The following is a 20,508-nucleotide window of genomic DNA, read 5'->3' on the forward strand; positions in this document are numbered from 1 at the left end:
AAGCATTGCTAGACAATTCATTTTTACGATGTTCGTGCCTGTTGCGTCTCACAGAAATAACTGTTGACAGCACATGCATTTAGCAGTGTCGTTACGTAATATGTATGGTCGTCTTTTAACATCGGGCACAATTAGGATACGTTAATGCAAGATCATGGTAACGTTATACATGTGTGTTGTGTAGGCTGTCATTTGATACACACATGCACAATTGATGACGGTGGGGGACTGTCGTCCGCCGTCAAGGCTCCTCCATTGCCTTCTGTTCTTGTCAGTCAATTAATCAATTAATCAATCAATTACCAAGTAATCGATTACTTGGAAACTAAAGAATCCACATTGTTCGGGACGACGCACACACACATATATGGGATGATTCACCGCCGCGAGAAGACAAAACCAACTGCCCTCTGCAAGTTCCGTGCAAGGCAGCGGTCTTCATATCTAGGACTTTTCCCGCAACAATTACTTACCCGAGGACCCCGAGGTCAATTGCCACAGTGTTCCGCACGTGTAGTGTATTTTTGAGTCCACTGTCCTCTCCCCATTCATGTGTACTATCTATCCGTAACCCGGCCTGTATGCAGTAACTTGGACTGTAGGTTGTACCGTGAACCTGATGAGTCATTTGTGGGAGTTCCAGTTGGGACTCTTTTCACAGAACTCTCAAAACTCTCAACCTCTCGACACATTTTTCGCAGAACTCTCGACCCCGATAACCTCCACTCCCCGATGCCACTCTTGTGACCATAAGCACCTGTCAGTCTTGTGCGGAATACTGTCGATATCACAACGATGTCGACGCTCAGTTTCCTTTTTTTGTGTGTGTGGATATCATTTTTTCTATCTCTTTTTATATCGTTTTCTCATATATCGAAAGTAATTGGCAAAGTAACGCGTTACTTTTCAAGGCGTTACTTCATTACTTTTTCCGGCAAGTAATTTGTAACGGTAAAAAATTACTTTTTCGTACAAAGTAACGGTAACGGTAATCAATTCCTTTTTTTTAGTAACGTGTACAAGTCTGCATAGCGACATGTTGCACGTGCCGCAGGGTAGAACTGCGTTCCATCACCTGGGGTTCTTTTGACGTGCGCCGGAAATCTCCGACGCAGAGGAGGGAAGCAATTTTTTAGTTCTCCCACATTGCTACTGTCCTCAGCCGGGTTTAATCCCGCGATCTTGAGCTCAGCAAGCCAACACGTTACCGACAAGGGCCCTCGGAACAATTCAAAGGGATGATTATGATAGGATAACATCAGTATATAACAGTTCATTCAGCCCGATCCCCGTCAGAAAGTTCGGAAAGCTGTCATGAGGACGAAACAATTCATAACATATATGTGAGGTGCCGTTTCGTAACACCTTGTTTACCATTTCAATTTTGACTGCAAACGACGAGGAAAGCGAGAAATGAAGTTCTCAGACAACATTTTTCTTTTCTTTTTTATTACAGCAAACTGAAACTGACGTCTGCATTGTGCACTGCGGAAGGAACATTTGGCTTCCTGGAGGTTGGACACGGTGTCGGCAACAGAGCTCAAGCAAGAAGCTTCACTGTGGAATGCCGGGAGTTCGCAGTCGAAACGTTCTGTATGTTTCTTTTTGCATAACACCATGCTGCTTGATTCTTTCACGTGTTCACTGCCGAAGAAATGCCAAGCTATACACAGCCAGCGAAAGAAATATTGATATCAAATCAATCTGTGCCAAACGCTGTCACCTCAATACTTTTGTGTCTTGTTCTTTTGTGTTTTGCGTCGAGCAACTCAAATGCCGCACGCAAATCATTTATTGTAGTGTCGAAGACAGTGCGCATGGCTAACTAAAGGTTAGACGTTATTTGCAAAGGTTATGAAATGAAAGAAAGCCCACACGTGCATGATTGAAGACTTTCTCTCATTCGATAACCTTTGCAAATAACGCGTATTTGCATCACATCTGACATTCCTGTCCTTGTTCGTTACTGATATTGTAAATTGAACGCCAGCAACACCAATAACGGGGCCTAAACCTTTTCTTTTTTTTTTAATTAAGTCGAGGACTTCGTCCTCAATGTTGCATGCTCATATATTGCTGCGTAGTACAGGAATAGTTTAACTGCATAAGCGCAGCAATAGTGCAGTTTAAGCACGTGATCATGTTAATGATAATCCCTTTATTACGGCGTTCCAGGTGTATGTCCCTCTTGAACGGCCAGCCACACGAGGAACTAGACCCTTCGAATTGCGACCCTCTCGGCAAACCTCCTGAAGTTGAAGAGTGTATGATTGGCTGTCCTGGTGAATGCGTCGTTTCGGAATGGTCAGACTGGACGTCTTGTTCGGTACGTAAGAACTGCGTCGCAAGTACCTGCATGAATTCGGGCATCCTCCTCGCAGATGTATAGTTACGTAAAGCTTAGAGGCTCCAACATGAGACTTAGCAGTATTAACAGACGTTTTAGCAAACACCCTTCATTCGGCAGTATGTGCCATGGGACAAGACATTACACCAAAAAAGTGTAAAAAGCTTACTGTGAGCATCGATACTGAAATGAATAAATTATCCATATATGTGTGTGTGTGTTTACAAGTCAAGCATGCCACAATCCCAGCTGTGGACGGCCGCCACAGCGTAGGGATGTGACACGCTCTTGGGTCGGCACGAACAGTGTGTCTCATCAATGTTCCAGGGTGTTAGCACACGTCTGGAGGCCGCAGTGCAAAGCCAATAAGTACAGATACAAATAGAGAAGTGAGCGAATGATCCATGGCTGCTCCACGTGCAGCCGGCGTTGTTTAATTGTCTCCCCAACCCTTCCTTATCGCCAAAGCAAAACGAAATCAAGAGGGAGAGAAAAAAAAAGTTAAGTTTGGTTAATAAGGTCGTTGGCGCGCTCCTTTTTTCACGTCCTGTTTGTGCGCCGCCGAATTACTGATATTTCTATCAGCATGCGTATCGACATCTATATCGATGTGGTTATCGATATTTTTATCGATAAATATCGAGAATTTAAAAGTGTCGATAACATTGCATGCATGAAATATCGATAAGAATATCGATATATCGTTCCTTCCCTAGCACTCACCGAAAGAAACAGAAAATTAGCGCGCAAAATAAAAACAAGAAAGGTACGTCGAATTTCCCAAAAATGAAAACCGAAAAGTCCGATCTCTTGTCTTGTCTTACACTCATACTTGAAACAGTGCGTGAGTTGTTAACACAACAGCGCCGGACAAGGCTCCCTTCAGGTACAATAGATGAGTGACCAGCCCCTTATTTTCAGAAAGACCCTAGCGCCATCGTCTATAGGACCTAAGTCTATAAAGAACACATTAAAAAATAATAATAAGAACGCTCGCTGGATAATTTGGAAAATTGTATTCCTCCATTTTTATTTTGAGTATACTTTGGGCCCGTTTGTTTGCGCTGGGCACAGACCGGTGTCCAAACTGCGAGAGAACAGTTTACTGCAGTTTCGTTCATGGTTTTGCTTCAAAACAACATTAACGTGAACAGCCAGCCGAAACTGCATTGGTGACACAAAACCAAACATACCTCCAACGTCAAACTATATTATATTGCGGGCCATCATTTGGGTACGTAATAGATGTAATCAAATAAGTGTACCTTATCTTGTCGACTGTAATACAATAGACGTATTAAATATGCAAATAGTCAGTAGGGTCTGCAACACGGTATCTGTACGGTCAGTAGCCAGTAGCGCACGAAATGCGATAGCATTGGAGCAGACGAAGGGCGGTCCCTGCGCTGTGACCGTGCATGATTTGCTTGCGGCGCAACGGCAAATCCGACCGTAAGTTGCCATGGCCTCGTGTAGGAACACAGGCTTCGCAGGCAAACGCGTTCACTTCTTGTTGAAGTCACTCTACTCTTTTGTGCCCATTTCTGAAGCGGCACGCTTTCTCGCACGCCGCTTACGTTTCTTATTTTCTGCCATCACGTCTGCATCTCACGCAGCAATGGCGGCACATGTACGAACTATGTACTTGCGCGAATGCTCCGCAGCACACCGCATACGCTGTAACTTCGCAGCGTCCGTGTTACCAGACGACGTGGATGACATCGCGCGAGACGCGCTGTGCAGACATTGAGGGACCAGCGGCATTGCCGAGTGTGTGAAGGCGTCCGGTCGTTGGCGATAGCCAAAGTCGTGTTGAAGACTGGGAGATTGTTGGTTCGAATCCTAACCACAGACTGTGATGTCTGAGTTTTTCCTTGGGTTTCGGGCAGTCTTTCCAGGCGAATTTCAGCACAGTTCCCCCTGATGTCGTGTGAATTCATTCGAGTTGAACGCCATCACCGCCATCTCCGGAATAAACTTTTTCCCCTCTGCTCTCCCGAACCGTCTTCTCATCTGGTGGAGTGCTCCGACCCCCTGTGCCCTGGAACTCCGCTTCGGTCGTCTATTGTCAACTATGGCGCTACCGCCTAAGGTTGCTGGTGATCACCAACCAGCGGTCGTCGCCGTACCACCTCCGTTCAGGGAGCGCGACTCGCCGTCCTTTTCTGGGATGGATTCTTCCGACGTTGATGACTGGCTCGACACCTACGAAAGGATCAGTCTGCACAACACATGAGATGATGCCACGAAATTCAGCAACGTCGTGTTCTACCTACGACCCATACGACCTCTGTTGTCCAAGATAATGGCCTTGTTTTGTCCGCACTCGATTCCTGTTCCGTGGCCTCTTTCGACCCTGCTTTTCTACGTGCCGAGCAGATGAAAGATCCTGCCTTTTCTCACCTGCTACTTCACCGTACTGGCGACCGTCCATCTACGGATCGCAAGGTTATCCGGCAAAGCAAGAACTTTGTTGTAGTGGACGGTCTCTTGAACAAACGTAATTATTGTCCTGATGGTCCGCGCCTTCTCCTGGCTGTTCCAAAAGTCTTTGTCAGCAGGTGCTCCGAGCCCTTCATGACGATGCCCCTGCCGGCCATCTTGGCTTCTTCAAAACATACAATAGAGTCCGAAAATGCTACTTTTGGCCCCGACTCTACAGCACCGTGCTACGTTAGGTCAACGCCTGCATTACGTGCCAGCGACGTAAAACTTCCCCGCCACCACCTGCCGGTCTTTTTCTTCCTCTTGAACCGCCCCAGCACCCTTTCGAACGAATCGGCATTGACCTCTTTGGCCCCCTCCCACAAACTCCCTGCGGAAACCGCTGGGTCATAGTTGCGATCAACCATGCTACCCGGTACGTTGAATCAGCTGCGCTGCCCTCTGGATCATCGCAAGAAATCGCCCACTTCTTCATTAACAGAATCTTGCTTCGTCATGGCGCGCGCCCCTTCTCATTGTGAGTGACCGCGGCATATCGTTCTTGGCCACCTTACTGCAAGACATTTTTCGCGCTTCTTCCGTGGTGCACACGCCAACATCAGCGTACCATCCTCAGACGAATGGCCTACCCGAAAGATTCTATCATACGCTAGCGGATATGCTCGCTTCCTACATATCGGCCTGTCGTGACAACTGGAATTCCATTCTCCCGTACGTTACATTTGTGTATAACTCCGCCGTCCAAGCCGCCACCGGCTTTAGCCCTTTCCGTCTAGTCTACGGCCCGGATCCTCTGATCACAATCGACACCTTGGTCCCCTACACCCCCGACACTGACCAGAATAATACCCTCACTGACGCTACGACTCACACAGAGGAGTGCCGTCAACTGGCTCGATACCGGACCTATAAGCGTCAACGGCATGCTAAACGCCGCTACGACGAGAGTCGCCGCGATGTGAGCTTTCATGTCGGCGACCAAATCAGGCTCTGGGTTCCCCTTCGCAAATCGGGCTTGTGCGAAAAGTTCATTTCCCGCTACATCGGTCCATACCGCTTCGTCAAGCGCGTTTCAGACGTCAACTACGTCGTCGAACCTGTTGCTCCTCCACTTGACCGTCGTCATGGAGGAACGGAGACTGCCCACGTCACCCGGATTAAGCCCGTCGTACCTGCCTAGAGTTGCTCCTGTAATCGCCAGGATGGCGCCTTTTTCGTCCGGGGGAAGCTGTGGGGAAGACTCATCGCCATCGCCTGTCTCGCGCGGGAAATTCATTCGAGTTGAACGCTATCACCGCCATCTCAGGAATAAACCTTTTCCCCTCGGCTCTCCCGAACCATCTTCACACTAGCACATGGGAAGCCCTCTGGAAAGCCATACGATAGAGAAAGCTGCCAAATCACAGACCAGAGAGGTGTCAGCCACTTCACAAGGATCAACTGATTGGCTTATTATGTTTTCGGAAGCGTCAATGTTTTTTAGTTTCACGAGTCTGTTCAAGGCCTTCCACCTATCCGTCCACCCCTATTACACTCGACTTTCAGTACATTGGGCTGCTTGGGAAAAGACGGAGAGGTTGAACAACAACAACAACAACTTTGTTTTGGCTTTGGAGAGTGGGGAGGTTCATCGCCACAGGCGATACTCTACCCCATTGCTGGTGGCAGGGTGGTTGAGTGGGCCATCTTTGTCCCCATCCTGCGTGACGCGACATGTCTGCGCCGAGGCCTCAAAAGTACGTTAGAGAAATACTGTCGCGTTTAATAACATCTTTGGAAGAGGGTTGAATATAATAAAAAGAATAAGAAACGAAAAAGAGTATAATGAAAATTTCAGGTGACCTCCGCTGCACTGCGATACGACATTTATTAGGCAATCTGAAGCAGAGCCGTTCCGAGGGAGGGGGGAGGCGAGAGAGGGGCAGCCGCCCCGCGCCAACCCTAAGGGGGCGCCAGACGGAAAGCGTGGAGAGCACGGTGGGCAATAAAGGGACAGCCGGCATAATTGGCACCAACACCCAAAGAAATTGTGAGGCCGTGTCTACTTATTTTGTTGCGGGTAAATAAAGTAATAAAACTTACGTTTGTGTTTGCGACCTTTGCATCTTGCAATTACGCATCCTAATAAGTTGCCAGTTGTGTGTAAGTAGCCTGTGCACGTATGAATGTTCAACAGAGGAAATTTTCCTCGGCATGGTGGTGTGATGTCTTGAGTACAGCGCGGGGGGGGGGGGGGGGGGGAGCGCTTCAGGTTCATCGTGCCCATGGTGTCGAACCGAAACGTTTTTCGTTCCGGTTTTCGTTCCGGTTCCACCATAAACGGTTCGGTACCGGTTCTGCTCCGGAGCAAAAAATAACGGTTCATACCGGATTTAACCGGTTCCGCTTCTTGTGGGCATATTGATTCGCAGAAAAAAAATCGATGTTGCAAAATGTAAACCCGTTTATTCCGCATACATGGTATTTGATATTAATAGGCAGCTGTGAAAGTGGTAGCTCCTGGTTCCTGTAGGTGACTGTCTCTTCAAATAGGCTTTCTCCTTTCTTGAAGCGCATGATACAGAGGGACTTGTTTGTTGTGATGTCATACGTAAAGTACTTTCTTGCTGGATTGTAGCGATCGCATCCCATCCCAATGTCAGTTGCTGCTTCCTAGCTAGCAAGCACTACCGCACGAGTACGACGCAAATCGAGGAAGATCTTCACTCACAAACGCGCTCGACGGCTCCGTTTTCTTTTCTTCGTGTTCTGTCCACAAAAGAGGCACCACTTCGCACGCACTTGCCTCGCGGATACGTAAATGTATTCAACTTCGCTGCACCTCAAACCAGGGACGCGTTGCGCGACATTACCGATAGAGAAGCCGTTACGCACCCCCCTTGGGTCGCTGTTTAGTTGAGGAGAGTTTGGGCGGATGAAATTAAAACGAACACTACGGCACTTTGGTAGAGAGCCACAACCGGTCACATGTACCTGTAAGTATATATGCGCGAACGATAAAACGTTACAAAGGGAGCCTAAGGGCCATAGTATATCGACATACATTGCACCGTAACCGTAACCCTCGTGAAGTATCCATGAGATGACTTCAGAACGCACGACATCAGTTTAATTCGCCTACTCGTAGTCCAAACCGGCGAAGTTTTTGCTTGGACCGAAAACTGTTAAATAAATTTTTCGGTTTCCCTCCTGAGCGAAAAAAAAAAACGTATACGGTTTCGATTCCGTTCCGGTTCGCTCCAAAATAGCGTTTTTTTTTTCGGTTTTCGGTTCTGGTTTTCGGTTCGCTCCGACACCCTGATCGTGCCCCAGGCGGACTTTGTCATCGCGACGGCTCTGATCTGAAGTGTCCGATTCATGATTATGCACTGTCGTGCCACTTTTAAATTTAGAAACAGCTCATGAATGTACACTGTGAGACGTCACGTGAATCACATGCCCCCCCCCCCCCCCCCCGAATGATCTGCCATGCAATATTCGTAGGGTAGCTCTGGAGATCTCTTCGCGCACCGGAAGGGGAGTAGCACTCCTCGAAAGTGCCTTTAAAGGAGCGTGGGAATCATTTGGAACATATTTTTTTCACCGCTTGATATGAACATACTACCTTCATAAACTGTCACGCAAAATATTTCCTTCGAGAAGCGCGAATTTCTTGAGAAAATTAGTTTGCAAGAATGCGCTACGCGGCGACAGTCTCCCCCAAGCCGAGTCTGGCGTGTGGTGACGTCAGGCGGCCGAGCACTTCATTGGGTGCCGGAGGCGTCCGCTCACCGCCAGAATCGTCTGCTAGCTTCGGAATCGTGGCGACTTACCGACTGAGACGCTGTTGCTATTTATTTGCGTTTGACATTCACTTGCGTTCTTACATGATTTGTCTCGTACGTTTTGCATAAAACAAGACTGCGGGCAGTGTAAAAGGTGTGGCTAGGACTCCGTGTTGCCATGACGTCCCGGGCTGAGGTGGATCGTACGCGGTTGTGGTTTCTGTTCCGATTGTGCTGAGGTGTCGTTAATTAGTCAACAGGATTGTGTCTGTGTGTGCAGCATATATATGATACGACTAAATACATTCCTGTCAGTTGGAGATTTATTCCATGTGCCATTGTTGTACGCTGCGTATGACCATTCAAAAAAGAAAAGGCTTATTTGGCCATGTGTTTTGGGGTTTCCCACAGATCGCTAGCAGATGAACTCTACCGACTTGATTTTGGTATCCATGTTGTTGTGCTTGTGGAGACGTTGCGCTTCTGGTATCAGTAAGATATGGCTTAAGAGCGGTAAGATGTGGTAAGCGCAATGTTACACAGCTATGCATTCAACGGTCCGCTCTTTCGCCTCGGAGATGACAGTGTCCATGCGGCTCAGAGCCGATAGTGTTGACCACAACACGGAGAAGTCATGATTGTCGACGACCTCTTCAAATGAAAACACTGGTACCCAAGAAGAAGCGCTATATTTCAATCCGAATGTTCGTTCACACTTATCAGCATCACCAGCCTCCGGTACATTCGTGTAGCGAAATCGAAGCTGGCGGAGCTTAGGCTCCAACTCCATAAAACTTTTCATCAAGAAGAGCAGACGTGTCGCCTAAAGAGTGTTCAGTTCATCTCCTGTCCTTTCCACGACGTCCGACGAACAACAACACCTCCTGCTCGGTTTGCTTGCCGGCGCCGCGACGCCGGAGAAATAGCAAAACAGAAAGAAAAAGACGGCGCGGCCACATGACGTCAGCTGCAGGCAGCCGAGTGAGGGGGCATTTCTGCTGCGAGGTTCAAAGCTCCCTCGCGCGCTAGGATTGCGCGCTACGCTCAATCTTTTTGTGCGAATATGTATCACAGGGCTCAGAATCGTAATTTCTACTTCTCCCGTCATATTTTATTCCGATCATTTCCATGCTCCTTTAAGCTTGTGCAATACGGTTCAGACCTTAAACAAGTAGCACATGTCACGAATGCCAATTACCTTAATCTTGCTTTGTGATGCAGGGCAAGAACGCTACAGTACGCAACAGGACACGTCATGTACTCCGTCTTCCTTCGTCAGAGCACTCTTGTCCATACCTGTGGGAATCGGATGCCTGTGTCGAGCACCACTGGGAAACTGACAGCTACGGATCCTGCATTCTAGACAAACATACGTCGTGTGGGAAAGGTTTAGCAAGGATGTTTATCTACTGCGTACGGAAACCTGACGGACTACGGGTTGATTTTCGCTACTGCAATGAGGTACGTGCGTAATGCAGAAGAAATACGTGCCCACACTCACGACACAGCAACAATAACAACTTTGTTTTGGTGATAATGAATGGGATGTTTCATCGACACCCACGACACATGCATCGGGCAAGGCGCCTATATGTGGTTTTTAAATGTAGCCGTATGTAATGAACACATCGTGTTCTTGAACCCACATTCATCGCTACTAGGTGAGCTCTTAACCGCTAAACCGGAAACGCGTGCAGTCCTGAGGTGTCAGTCTAGCAAGTCTACCAAAACGTAATGCCTTCCCTTCCTGTTGTTTTTCATTTACAACGTAACTAAGCTCATGCGATTCCCACGAGATGTTTTCCTGGGAGGTCTACACCCTTTACACTTGTGTTAGAGTTCGGCTGCACTGTAAAAGCAGAACTTCAACACACAACACGGCCAAAACTGGCCGCAACACAAACCCATATCGTTCTCTTTTCCGATTTCTTGAAAATGGTAGGCGGTCGCCGTTTTGCGGCAGTTAGGATATGCGTTAAGTGTCCTGATCTGCCCTGAAATCAGAAGCGATAACAGTATCATACGGTAGAGTGATTGCCGCAGAGCATGCTATGTGCTGAAGTTCTGTTTTGAACTCTAACATCTACACTACGTGGACCGCACATTGCTCTGTTTGTGCGGGGCTAACCCTTAACGGAAGTGCAAGTGCGTGGGCTTCCGTTGGAGTAGTTATCGTCGTCTCTCTCGGTACGAAGCGTGCGTGCCGAGACAGTTCCCGATACACAGACGCGACACTTCAACGACTAACGCGGTAACCGCATACGACGAATTCTCGACGGAAAACCGGCCACCGTCACTGTTTTTCCGGTGAGCGTACGCGAGCAATGGAAATGGCACCGATTTCTCGACGAGAGCGGTGGACAGAGAAATCCGGCAAAGAGCGGAAGCGGCAGCTCGACTGCAGCCAATAGGACCGCTCCACGCGCTACCGCTCCACGAGCGGACGTGGCGGGCATCTCGGATGCCCGTATGACCAACCTCGGAAATGGGTAGCATGTTGTCGCCTGCCGGCTGCTGTCTGAGAGGGCATTTGTAGCGATTCCTTTGTGAATATGCTTTGACCGCAAGAACTTCTTCTGTGTGCCACTATAACTTTTCTATGTGCAGCAAAATATTTATCAGTTCATTTGACGTCAAAATTTAACACGGACTAACGAAACGCCCGCTAGTGCGCCACCGTCCCCCGCAGTGGAAATGTCATGGAGGAAGGAAACACAGGAGCGGCCGTTTCGAACAGATTTCCGTGGGACCCCTCTGGCGGTCGCTCCTGTCAAAACCGCCATTACTTCCTGTCCACCACGTGATCCTCTCTAAAGTTTCGGTTTGGCAACGCTTTGTTGGTCGCGCTGCTTTTTGTGCTTTTATGCTTTTCCAAAGTCATCTACTCTTAAAATGTGAACACCACTGCAAAGTGTTAACGTGTTCTTACCGCGGTTGCGGCTGTGGTTCAACAGAAAACAGCTCTGCCACGGGAATACGTACGTTTCATTCGTAAGCACGTACTTGACCGGTTGTTTCGTACCCCCGTCTGTGAGAGAGTCATCTTGAATCATTCCTTTGCAAGTTGCCGCTATGCTACAGCTGCAGATTCAATTGATTTGCTCCATCGTTGTACAAATTTGATTACTGGCATGCTTTACCACTTCAGCAACAAACACACAAAACGTGGCCACGTCGCCACGCAATCATCGCTGCCACGAATGATGTTTCTAGTCCTACGTGGTTGTCCTGCAGACCCTGACCGGTCTTGTAGTAGAAGGGTAAACCAAGAGTAAACCTCCAAACACACACAAATAAAGCTGGACGTGCGGCGTTCATCACAATGCATGCAGATACCTGAACTGCAAGACAATCACGACTCCCGTCGTCTGCTGTGACAGCTGGCCTGCGCATGCTCTTGGGGTCATGTGAGCGGTCACATGGTAGACAGGAGCATCCCAGAATGCATTGCGAAGCTGGCACGCCCGTCCCGATGGCAAAAAGTTGGAAGGGCCGCTCCTGTGTTTCCTTCCTCCATGGGAAATGTGTGCATGCGGTTCGTCCCGCCGTTTCTCCGCCGACTTCTCGTGCCGGTGAGAAAGTTGGCCGTTCTTTCGTCGAGAAATCATCGTACGCGGTTACCGCTTAAGAATATGCAGATGTTCCTTGCAGCAGATGACTTGAGGCGAACGCGATATTGAGATATGCAAACCCGTTCGTCATCGCTGATAATGACGATTTACAAGGTCCCGTGCAGCTAGGCCTAGACGCCTCGAGAACAGAGCAGACAATACAGCGTGACGTGACGCAGAAAGTTCCGTAACAAGAAAGTGGCTTCAGTGTGCTCTGAAGAGAGCGCTGTATGCGTGTATGCGCGGTCCACGTAATGTGGAGGTCAGTGATTTTTAGAGTGCGGCTTTCGTTTGTGAATATTTAATATTCTATTGGTGACGCTATACAAATGTCTGGGTTCTGCAGGAGGAAAAGCCACCCAAGGACGTGCTTCTGAAAGAATGCACCGTACCATGTCCTATCGACTGCGAGATGAGTGAATGGTCTGCTTGGGATTCTTCTGCTTGCGAAGTTTGCGAAACGTTTGGTGGGTATTACTTCCCGCTCCGAAACGTCTAATGAACATTAAAAAAGACATAGAGAGAGTCTCTCTTCTTATAAGCTGAGACCTGTCATCCCCACTGACATACACAAACAGTCATTAATTTGTTACAACAACTATTAATAGACCTAACGAAGATCTGTAAGCCGAGTTATCTGCGCAAGAAGTTGAACACATCTCTTATACTGCTGTGTATAAGTAAAAGCAGTACTTGCCGGACGTTACTGGGCGTCTTGAAGATGTTTTTACTATTTGCAGGAAACCAAGTACGACGCAGAGAAATCTTACAGAATGCAAGCGAGAGCGGTCGACCATGCCCTGACGGGCTAAGCCAAGAAATACCGTGTCCATATATGCCTTGCTACAAGTGGATACTCTCGTCGTGGTCAGCATGCGACCTTGATGTGAGTTCGAGAGAGTGTTGCGTTATTGCGTGCGTTAGAGCGACGCAGACAGTGCAGTGATGACGTCGATGCCAGCTTTGCCGAGAGTTCATGGACGGTATATTTAAACTTCCTAATAATTGGGAGTAGATTTACACGTAAGGTGAGTCCGCCCATGCTTGTCTCGCTACGTGCTGCACGTATCTCAGGGTATGGCTGCGGATTCTTTAACGTCCAGTACACATGATACTGGAAATACTAGAGAATAGTGAGTGTAAGTCGACCGTTGACAACTTGGCTTCCGGTGTACCGTGTCTAGCGCACCCAATCGACCGTTAAGATTTTGGGTCATGCACTCGGCCATTGGAGGGTCGTTGCCGATAGAGCTGAAGCTTCTTCAGGTGACCCTCCTCGATAGCTCAGTCGGTAACGTGTTGGCGTGCTGAGCTCAAGATCCCGGGTTCAATCCCGGCCGAGGACGGTAGCAATATGGGGGAGGTAATCATTGCTTCCAACATCGTGTGTCGAAAATTTCCGGTGCACGTCAAAAGAACCCTGGTGGCCGAAGTTATCCGCACACGCGTCACGTGCAACATGTCGCTATACTAAATAAGATTTTTTCCCTTCCTGCCATGAACTTTCTGTGTACTATAGTCACACGTGGAGATAATCACCTAGAAGAGGGTCACTACTTGCTTTCCTTCCTTCTTTCTTTATTTCTTCTGCAGGGAGCTGATTGCGGTTTTGGCCAAAGAAAGCGCGCAGTCAAGTGTCAAAGATCAGATGGCGTCTTTGTGGACAAGTCCTGGTGCCACCTTGGCAATTTCACTAACGCACTGTCCCATCTTCCTGGTTATGATTGGCTTGTCCTTGGACAAGGTGTTGAGGTGAGGCCAACAGCAGTTACTTTGCGTCCTTTTGTCGCTATGGTAAATAGTGTGGCTCCACGGAACAGTTCATGTTCCTTACGATAACATATCTCTTTCACAAAGTTCCCTAAGGTAATAGGCCAATGGTAGTGAGAGATCTTGCAAACATTATTTTGAAATGTCAACGAGGTATCTTTCGTAGAACGATCCTCTACCCCTACATGTGTATGAGCATGTCGTGTAGTTCAGAACTATATATAATGTGTTGTTGCGTATTGAGATTGGTACATACTGCTCCCTGACCTGAGCAAAGCCACACAGGTCTTTCCCCACGCCGCCAATTATTGTGTCATACTCAGTCCAGAGCCAGTTCTGGAGTGCGTTCACCGACGCCACAGTGCACTTTGTATATTTTCAGACTGAACAAGAGTGTTACGTGACATGTCCCAACAGCTGTTCGCTCTTTTCGTGGTCCGAGTGGTCGCCTTGCAATCGGAATTGTGACACTGGAGAAATAAGTGAGTGAACATAATAAATACAGAATACGAGGTTAACGCTACTATAGTAGTCTAACCTAGTAATTAACAAGAACGGCTACCCGATGCATGCAAAAGCAGATGGGTACTTTACTATACTTTTGTTCATAGAGCATCACGCAGACATGCGAATATTGAGATTCCTGACGTTTATTGTTTACATCCTACGCAGTATGAAAATTAATGTTGCAAACAAACTTCCAGTTGGCCAGAAAACTCGCTCCAGAGCAGTCGTGGGCCACCTAAGGGAAAATAGCACCGACTGCCCGATAGACATGATGGAGACACGACCATGCTGGGGTAAGCTATAGATGTATATTAGTGCAGGATTTCTCACTTTTTTAAAGGCAGAGTACGTTATTGTCTGCGATTTTGTCAGCCCCAGAGTGTACCTATAAAAACTAGTACGCAGACTTGGACAAAGTATAGCCAGTAGGTTTATGTCTGAAGAGCGTGATGAAAAAGAAAACAGAGGCTGCGTTCCAATACCTCACGCCCGCGAAGCCGCCTGACTAGGCAGCTGAGTAGACCCCTTTTCTTGTCACTATTGGAACAGGCTTGCATAGCCGAAGCTCCTGTGGCGCCATCTCGTTGCTCACGCAAGGAATGCGTACTGCGCAAGCGCAGCAGGACTCGAATGCGTTAAGTTTGTAGGACATCGTGCATAAACTGTCACCTTCACAACTAAACATGTGTTGCAACTCTCTACGCAGTTTTAAAAAATATACCACTATGTGCAACTTTACATTTAAAGCCAGTAGAAACAGCGGGCACGCTGGTACCGTCAACGCGCGTCTCCATCCCGGCCGTCAGATGGTAAGGCGTATAACTAGACTGCATCGATGCGCACTAGGCGGTAGCCGACTGAATAGCGGACTTGGCGAGATTTGGAACGAGACTTAACATGGCGGCACTTCCGGTTAGACCGCTAGGCAGTCGACTAACCGGGGTATTGGAACGCAGCCAGAATGTGATATCGCGTGCTTGTTCGCTATCACACTGATGATGACGATGTAGATGGCGACACCTCTAGAAGTATTCAACATTCCCCGGCCACCAATGGACTACTCAGCTGTCGACCTTGCTCGGTGCTTCCAAGTGGGAGAGCTTCCTCGTTGCTATTCCTTTGATGACGCCCTGTGTAGTTCTGATTGTGCAGGACCTAAGCCGCCATCGGATCCTCGTTTTATGGCCTCTACTTGCCCCACCTTTCATAGCAGTCGAGGCTTCTTGCTGCCCACCAGTACTATCTCGCCAACCTCGGACTTTATACCACGTCGGGATGATGTCAGATGCGCCGATCGAAGATTCGCCGAGGTACTCTTTTCTCCAGGCAAGCCATAGGTCTCGTAACATCTCCTGACGGGTCTTCCATACATCTGTGAGAGGCGCTATGCCTCGGTTTTCCACTGGCGGAAGTGCTGTCAGCCGTCGGCCTGTTAGAAACAACGCAGGTGACAAAGGTGTTGGCTCGTTGAACTCACTGTAAGTGTATGTCAGTGGTCTCGAATTTATGACAGCCTCCACTTCCGTAAGTATAGTCGCTACCTCGTCGAACTCAAGGAACCTTCTTCCGATCGTTTTCCTGATAGCTTGCTTGATGGATCGTATCATGTGCTCGTAGAAACCACCCCACCAGTGAGCAGCGACAGGGATGAACTTCCATCTAATGCCACTGCAGGCGAGATAGTCTTCGACTTCTTGTCCCTTGATGACGTGCCAAAGCTTCTTCAGCTCTCTGTTGCTGTGTTTGAACGTGGGGGCGTTGTCGCTGTAGACAGTGTTGCACAGACCTCTTCGCGAAGCAAACCTTCTGAAGCAACGCAGGAAACTGTCGGTCTTCATGTTGGTTACCAGTTCTAAATGAACTGCTCTCGTTGTGGCGCATGTGAACACTGCTATATAAGACTTCATCGGGTTCCCCGGTCCTTTTACTAGCAGCGGTCCTGCAAAATCTACCCCAATGGTAGAAAAAGGGCTTGCTTCCGTGATACGGTCCTGAGGCAGGGGAGGCGTAACCTCACAACCACGCCTACCGTCGAAACGCTTGCATACCGTACAGGTTCGGAACACCCGGTTTACGAACTGTCTTCGTCTTGAAATCCAGAAATTATTCCGTACTTCCATTAAGGTATCGTGCGTCCCTGCGTGCATGACGGTCCTGTGTGCTTGCCACACAATTAGCTCCGTGTAGTAAGAGTCATTTGGCAGGATGGCCGGGTGCTTCTCTTCGTACGCCGATCTTGATTTCTGAAGCCTGCCGGTGAGCCTCATTATCCCGTTGTCGTCTAGGTATGGTGAATACTGGTACAGCAGTCTCGATCGCTTCAGGGGCATGCCCTTACGTAACCTTTCTTGATCATGTGCAAAGCTTGACGCTTGGGCCCTTCTGATTCAATACCTTGCAGCCGCTGACATCTCTTCAGCCGTTAACTGACCTGTCAGCCTCGTTGCTTCGCTGCATTTGTAGACGAAGCGCGTCGCCCATGCCGTCACTCTGTGTAACTTCGTTATGCTACTGTAATTCTTAGCATCAGTGACAGGCTCTATTGATCGTGTGTCAACTGATGCAACTTTGCACACAACTTTCTCTTCTGTACCGTTTACGGTAACGCTCGTGACGTCTTCTTTCTTCGGCCATTTTTGTTCATCTTCAGTGATCCAGCTTTGACCCTTCCACCACAGTCTTCGCCGGCGTAGCTGTTGCACAGAAATACCTCGCGTGAGAAGGTCCGCTGGGTTATCTTCAACAGGACAATGATGCCACTGGCTCGGTGATGTGTGCTCGCGTACTTGTAGCACTCTCGTCTTTACAAACTCTTTCCACTTGTCAGGATTGCCCTTTATCCAGGACAAGGCTATGATTGATATCCGCGGTCTGGATATCCGCTAGACTGCGCGTTATAAGCGAGAGTAGCCTTGCTGCTACCACTGCCGCCATGAGCTCCAACCTCGGCAAAGTTAGAGCTTTAAGAGGTGGCACCCTTGCCTTCGCAAGGACGAGGGCCGATTTAGCTTCCAAAGGGACGTGTAGGACTGCTTATGCCATCGCGCCATAGGCACGTGGATTGGCATCGGCAAATACATGTAGCTCCGCTCGTGTGGTTTCCGTCCATTTGCCATACATTCTCGGTATTTCAACAAGCGCACCACTGACATACACTTACAGTGAGTTGAACGAGCCAACACTTTTGTCACCTGCGTTGTTTCTAACAGGCCGACGGCTGACAGCACTTCCGCCAGTGGAAAACCGAGGCATAGCGCCTCTCACAGATGTATGGAAGACCCGACAGGAGATGTTACGAGAACTATGGCTTGCCTGGAGAAAAGAGTACCTCGGCGAACTTCGATCGGCGCATCTGACGTCATCCCGACGTGGTAAAGAGTTCGAGGTTGGCGAGGTAGTACTGGTGGGCAGCAAGAAGCCTCGACTGCTATGGAAGGTGGGGCAAGTAGAGGCCATAAACCGATGATCCGATGGCGGCGTTAGGTCCTGCACAATCAGGACTACAAAGGGAGTCATCAAAGGAATAGCAACGAGGAACCTCTCCCACTTGGAAGCACCGAGCAAGGGCGACAGCTGAGTCGTCCATTGGTGGCCGGGGAATGTTGAACATTTCTAGAGGTGTCGACATCTACATCATCGTCATCATCACTGTGATAGCGAACGAGCACGCGCTATCAAATTCTGTTTTTCCTTTTTTTTTTTCATCATGCTCTTCAGACATAAACCTACTGGCTATACTTTGTCCAAGTCTGCGTACTAGTTGTCCAGGATTGCCCTTTATCCAGGACCAGGGATGGGCATAAATAAATTTTTGAGTATTTTAATATAAATACAAAATACTTTGTTAAAATGAGTATTTAAATACTTTTCATAAATACTTTTGAACATGAGTATTTAGATATAAAATATAAATACAGTATTTAAATACCGTAACTACTACCATAAATACTGTGAGGAAAATGTCATCTGGAATTACAGAAATAACGATGACCATAAGAACAAATCAGCGAGGAACAATAGCATTTATCTGTTAGATTATCACGGCGATTTTAATATTAGAAGTTTCTCGAAGACTGCATCTTTAGGCATCTTCTGTTCGGCCGTACAATCAGATTCGTATAGGAGAACAGCGTCTCCACAGGTGCCAATGAACAAATGCTTGTATTAAATTTGACGAAGACGCTTCGTACAACAAGGTAATTGGGTAGTCGCGACCGTTGTCCGCAATAACAGTGAAAAACTTGCCATCTAAAATGGTTTGTCGCATGCGCATGCTAGCGCAAACACGGCATAACTGCACCCCAAACTCGTGCTTCTTCCCGAAAGGTCAAATGCGAGGCGAGTTAAAGATATGAGTCAGTATATACTGTATTTAGGAGTATTTATAAAGTATTTACAAGAATAAATACTCGAAAATTGCTATTTAAATATAATTATAAATACATTTTCCAAGTCTGTATTTAAATAGAAAATATAAATACATGTATTTATATTTTATATAGTATTTTAATTACAATATATTTAAATACTGCCCATCCCTGTCCAGGACAAGGCGATGGTTGAATCCGTCCACAGTACGGCATTCTCGATGGTCTTGATATCCCACGTATGCCACCACTCCATAGGCACGTGGACTGGCATCAGCAAATACATGCAGGTCCGCTCGTGTGGTTTCCGTCCATTTGCCATACATTCTCGGTACTCGGTACGGTCTCCAGTGTGTTGTGGCCGCAATAACCCAGGTTCGAATCCAGGTCACGGCACCATATAAAAACTAGTACGCAGACTTGGACAAAGTATAGCCAGTAGGTTTATGTCTGAAGAGCGTGATGAAAAAGAAAACAGAATGTGATATCGCGTGCTCGTTAGCTATCACAGTGATGATGACGATGTAGACGGCGACACCTCTAGAAATATTCAACATTACCACTCTCTAACCAGAGAAGCTTATTGCACCATCTTCAATCACAGTTCTCTGTCCCACCGTTTCTACCTCTCCTCTGTCCTTCTTCTCCTTTCCTCAGTCTACGTTCTGTTGGCTTTGAAGGCGAGTCCCTTACGAAAAAACTGTAAACTGCACTTGAACGTATTCTACGTGGAAATGAGTCGGAGTATGCCAAATGCGGGAACGAAGCCGCCCGCTGGGGCGACGAGTTTGATCTTTGGTTCTCTGGAGCCGGTGGTAGTGGTGATGCCTCCGTTACCGAGCTCTTTTCCTGCCTCATATGGCGACATGCTGCTCGGAACGGATCGTAAGTTCTCACTCAACTGCATAGGAAGCTGTGCCGCGATTAGTTTTGGAGAGACCATGTCTAGATGAGGTACAACAGCTGATTTGGTACAGCATTTGGTATTTTCTGGTACAGAGTATCGCTTGGTTAAACGAAATTCACTTTTAGAACTTGGTGGCGAGACACCAGTGATATGTTTGAGGCAGAAATGCCAGATAAACATTCGCACACGGACAGCTAAACTGTGTGCGTCCACACATCGCCCGCTATGGGTGCCTTGTCACTCAGTTCGTTTTCTCCCGCGCCTGCTCGTTCCCCTCGCAGCTTGACGCGAACTGGGCCATGGGAGAGAGACTCTCGAATATGATGCGTTCCCGACGATAAGTTTTTACCTCCGTGAGTTATCTCAGCGTGTACTGCATACCACGTGTGCCGTGCGCTAACATGCACGTTATGATTTGCACATCTCGCGGCGCTTACGCAGGAGCTGTTCATGGCGGGATGTTCGAGTGTCGTCGGGTGTATGCTGATCTAAAGCGATGAATAAAGCTTGAAATTTGCTAAGATGCCAGCGAACTTCAGTTCGCTAGCATCATGCATCAACTTGCACTATGGTGCACGTTGAGGAAGAGCAAAAAAGCACTTTTTACGGAGTCTGGGAACTTGATAATGAAATTGAATACTTCCCTGCAATGTTCGCAAGTTACTTGTAATTGTAATTGCTTTCTGATAGACCATTTGAGAAAGAGAGGCGATTCCAAACATGCTCGGTTCAACGTTCAGAATGCTGGCTACTAGGCAAGAGATGACACTGCAGATGACATTGTATGGGG

General features: G+C 47.9%; 1 protein-coding gene across 2 annotated transcripts in view; it reads left to right on the top strand.

Annotated features, from left to right (window-relative positions):
• Positions 1–20,508, top strand: part of LOC135385380 (thrombospondin type-1 domain-containing protein 7B-like) — a 552,806-nt gene that overhangs the window by 339,163 nt on the left and 193,135 nt on the right. For both annotated transcript variants that reach the window (XM_064614667.1, XM_064614668.1), the window contains 8 exons: positions 1,457–1,593; positions 2,176–2,326; positions 9,778–10,017; positions 12,514–12,634; positions 12,908–13,053; positions 13,761–13,919; positions 14,320–14,419; positions 14,642–14,737. In XM_064614667.1, coding sequence (XP_064470737.1) covers positions 1,457–1,593; positions 2,176–2,326; positions 9,778–10,017; positions 12,514–12,634; positions 12,908–13,053; positions 13,761–13,919; positions 14,320–14,419; positions 14,642–14,737 — 1,150 coding nt within the window. The remainder of the gene's footprint in view (positions 1–1,456; positions 1,594–2,175; positions 2,327–9,777; positions 10,018–12,513; positions 12,635–12,907; positions 13,054–13,760; positions 13,920–14,319; positions 14,420–14,641; positions 14,738–20,508) is intronic.

The sequence above is a fragment of the Ornithodoros turicata genome, chromosome 2 (genome assembly GCF_037126465.1).
Source record: "Ornithodoros turicata isolate Travis chromosome 2, ASM3712646v1, whole genome shotgun sequence".
Taxonomy (NCBI): Eukaryota; Metazoa; Arthropoda; class Arachnida; order Ixodida; family Argasidae; genus Ornithodoros; species Ornithodoros turicata.